This window comes from Myotis brandtii, unplaced genomic scaffold (assembly GCF_000412655.1).
Source record: "Myotis brandtii unplaced genomic scaffold, ASM41265v1 scaffold139, whole genome shotgun sequence".
Taxonomy (NCBI): domain Eukaryota; kingdom Metazoa; phylum Chordata; class Mammalia; order Chiroptera; family Vespertilionidae; genus Myotis; species Myotis brandtii.
In genome coordinates this window covers 1,102,118-1,105,647 of record NW_005354965.1, presented here as the reverse complement: position 1 = coordinate 1,105,647, position 3,530 = coordinate 1,102,118, and the positions used below count along the sequence as shown (strand labels likewise).

Here is a 3,530-nt window from a genome sequence, read left to right as displayed (position 1 = left end):
CAGAGCCTGCTGGCTGCTGACACAGCTGAGTGGTCCCCTGGCCGGTAGCCCCCTCCTGGGCGTAGCCACCCCCCTCCCCCGGGAATGTGGGGCTCACAGGCCCTCTGGCCTCAGCGCAGGCACCTCCGAAGAGCCGTCCCAGCTCCAGGGCCCCCGGACCACTGAGGCCACTGCTATGACTGCATCCCAGCTCTGTGCCCCCACTCCTGCTGCCCTGCACCCCTAGAGGCACTATTCCCTGCTTTCTTCTCTCTCTCTCTCTCTCTTTTTTTTAGAGAGGAGGAGAAGGAGGAGGAGGAGGAGGGAGAGAGAGAGAAAGAGAGAGAGAGAGAGAGAGAGAGAGAGAGAGAGTGAGAGAGAGAGGAAGGTCAATGATGAGAGAATCATTGATCGGCTGCCTCCTGCACGCCCCCTACTGGGGATCGAGCCTGCAACCCAGGCATGTGCCCTGACCCGAATCGAACTGGGACCTTTCAGTCCGCAGGCCGACGCTCTATCCACTGAGCCACGCCGGCGAGGGCACCAGCTTTCACTCTAAGTGTCTGCACACGCCCGTGTCGCTAAGGCTGAGTCCTCCCGGCTCCATCCGGACACAGCCTCGTCCCTCAGCCCCTGGACCAGCCCCGAGTCTAGGATACAGGCCCCCCATTCCAGTCACTCAGCCATTCCGCTCCCAGCGGGTTGCTGGCCCGGAGCCTAGGGTTTTCCCTTTCCTCCTCCCGGTTCCACACCGAGCACCACCTTCCTGTCCCAGAGCCAGCAGCACCTTGGCTCCCTGACGACCTGGGGCTCAGGCAGGGCAGGTCGGAAAGGGCACGACCTCCAGGTGGGGGTGACAGCTTCTGGGACGACCTCTGCCCCTCCCTTCGGGCCAGGCAGGACCAGAAGGCGCCCCGCAGGCCTGACCGGCTCAGGAGGAAGCTCCCTGCACCCGGCACCGGCACCCCCGCCCCCCACCGCCTACCTCCTTCAGGTGCTGCGGGAGCGCGTTGCCCGGGGAGAAGGTGTACTTGGTGCCCTTGTAGACGCTCCACAGCAGCGCGAAGCAGCCGGCCAGCAGCAGGCAGGCCGCCAACACCAAGGCCACCAGGACCAATGTCACCACGATCCAGGAGGGGGCGCTGTCTGCAGGGAGACAGCAAGGGTTACATTCTGTCCCTACCAAGTGGCTCACAGCCACCTGACACTGTTCCCACCACTGGATCCCTGCACACCCGGGAGCAGGGCCCGTCCATTCATCCCAGGAGGTGGGGGGTTGGGGGGGAGAAATCCAGCAGCTGTTTGAGGACCAGGCGTCCTTTTCCGAGCTTGGTTTCAGCCATGGGGCGCGCACACACACACACACACACACACACACACACACACCAAGCAAGAACTCGATCCCCTCACCCCCTCGCAGTGGCAGGGAGCCCCTGTTCTGGAAAAACCTCTTCTTGCCGGGCGGAGCCCCACTCAGACACACACCACAGCCGTGGCGAGGACCCCGAGGGAGAAGAGGGCGAGAGGACCTGCTTCCCGCAGGCCCGGGGCTCCGGGCGCCCAGCCCCCCACACGTCCGGCACACAGCGTCAGGCTGCTCAGCTCCGCCCACCACGGCTCAGACCTGCTGTCTCTGTTTCATCCGCAGGGACAGGGCAGGGACAGGACATCGCCTGTGCCACCCCGGGAACTGGCCTGCGGGAGGAAGCACAGGGCAGGCGGCCTGGGCTCTGCCACTGACCAGCGGAGCGACGACGTCGGGGCGCCAGCTCACCCTCCAAACCCCGCTTTCCTCCCGGAGAAGCAGGGGAGACCTTACAAAGCGCGCAGGGAAAACGGGGACGAGCTTTAAGCGAGGCCACCCCGTCTGAACAAACCTCGAGTGGTGTGTGACCAACGCCCCTTCCAACAGGCCATCCTGCCCCTTTTCTTGTAGAAAATGTTGCTTTTCGTTAGTTAATGGGCGATCATTTATCGACCCCAAATACTTGAGAAATTGTTTTTTGATCAAGTTACATGGCTCCTACCAAGCTTGATGGTCTAACCCAGCCGTGGGCAAACTACGGCCCGCGGGCCGGATCCGGCCGGTTTGAAATGAATAAAACTAAAAAAAAAAAAAGACCGTACCCTTTTATGTAATGATGTTTACTTTGAATTTATATTAGTTCACACAAACACTCCATCCATGCTTTTGTTCCGGCCCTCCGGTCCAGTTTAAGAACCCATTGTGGCCCTCGAGTCAAAAAGTTTGCCCACCCCTGGTAACCCGTTAGGAACACTCGGCGATGTGGTTTTACTGCGATCTGAGGATTAGCAACAAGGCCTGGCATACACGCAGGGCTCGCTGCTCTGCGCCCTTCTGATTCCTCCCATTTCACAGATGACACAGGGCTCGCTGCTCTGCGCACCTCTTATTCCTCCCATTTCACAAGTGCGGCCGCGGAGGCACAGGCCTGCTAGGACCTGGCCCGGGGCACAGGAGGCTGGCGTTCACCGCGGGAGGGACGGGGTGTGGGGACAGCCGGGCCCTGTGTGACGCTGTGGGAAGGCAGAGGGCAAGTGTTTAGAGGAAAGAGGGGTGATTGCAAGGTCAGGGGTTCTAGTGACTCTGCAGGATGGGGGCCCCCGAGGTTCAGCCCAGATGACTCCTGAGAGGAGTGAAGGGAGGAAAACCGCAGAGCGGGTCTGGGACAGGGTGGCGCCCGAGGGCTGGCGGCGGTTATCTGAAGGTGCGGCTGAGACCAGGGGAGGGGCAGGCAGGTCCCCTCTCCACTGACCGTGGGCGGGGGGCCGGGGCAAGGGGGCGCGGTAGTGGAGGGGCAGCAGGAAGAGAAAGGAGGGTGGCCAGGGAACCCCCTCACACACCTTCCCCAGAGGCAGCAGCCTTCCCGCCCTCCACGAGGCTGCCGGTCACGGTCACGAGCCCGGGACAGGACGGGGCAGGAGTCCCGCATCCGCGCCAACCGCTTGTGCATTGACGAAAGCAGAGAAAAAGCCCAGATGATTCCGGAAACCACAGGTCAGTGAGCTTGAGGCCGCTCCCGGAAACAACACAAACATTCCAGAACGGATCGCTCAGTGGCACCCTCATGCCCTCGCCCTGCTAGATGAGGACGGAAACTCGAAGCATAGCAGCCGGCACCCCAAGGAGCGAGCGCCCAGCGGCTGCCTCCCGTTGGACGAGGTTAACCACAGGTCAAGTGGGCCCGTCGCGGACAGGTGTGGCGAGCCCTCCAAGAAGGCGTGGGAAGATCAAATGCGCTAAGAATGCGGACACGGGGGCGAGAAGGAAACACCACCCTCCTCAGGCACCCGGGGTGCAGGCTCTCAGCCTGAGAGTCCCCGAGGCCTGGGAGCACAGTTGCGCAACACGGCCCTGGGCCCCGGGTGTCCATTTCAGCTGGGATTTGCAAAGTCTTTCCGAGGCTTTGTGGACGAGTACAACCAAGTAGCTTCTGTAACAGCCCACCCTATGCAGAGGGGCCGGCGCCCTGCAGGCGGGTGGTGCGAAGCCACGGGGGGGGGGAGGGGTGCCCTGGACCACACCAACC

General features: G+C 62.4%; 1 protein-coding gene across 1 annotated transcript in view; it reads right to left on the bottom strand.

The window, feature by feature from the left end:
* Nucleotides 1-3,530, bottom strand: part of IL10RB (interleukin 10 receptor, beta) — a 23,953-nt gene that overhangs the window by 5,097 nt on the left and 15,326 nt on the right. Inside the window, exon 6 of the mRNA XM_005860753.2 lies at nt 965-1,125. Coding sequence (XP_005860815.1) covers nt 965-1,125 — 161 coding nt within the window. The remainder of the gene's footprint in view (nt 1-964; nt 1,126-3,530) is intronic.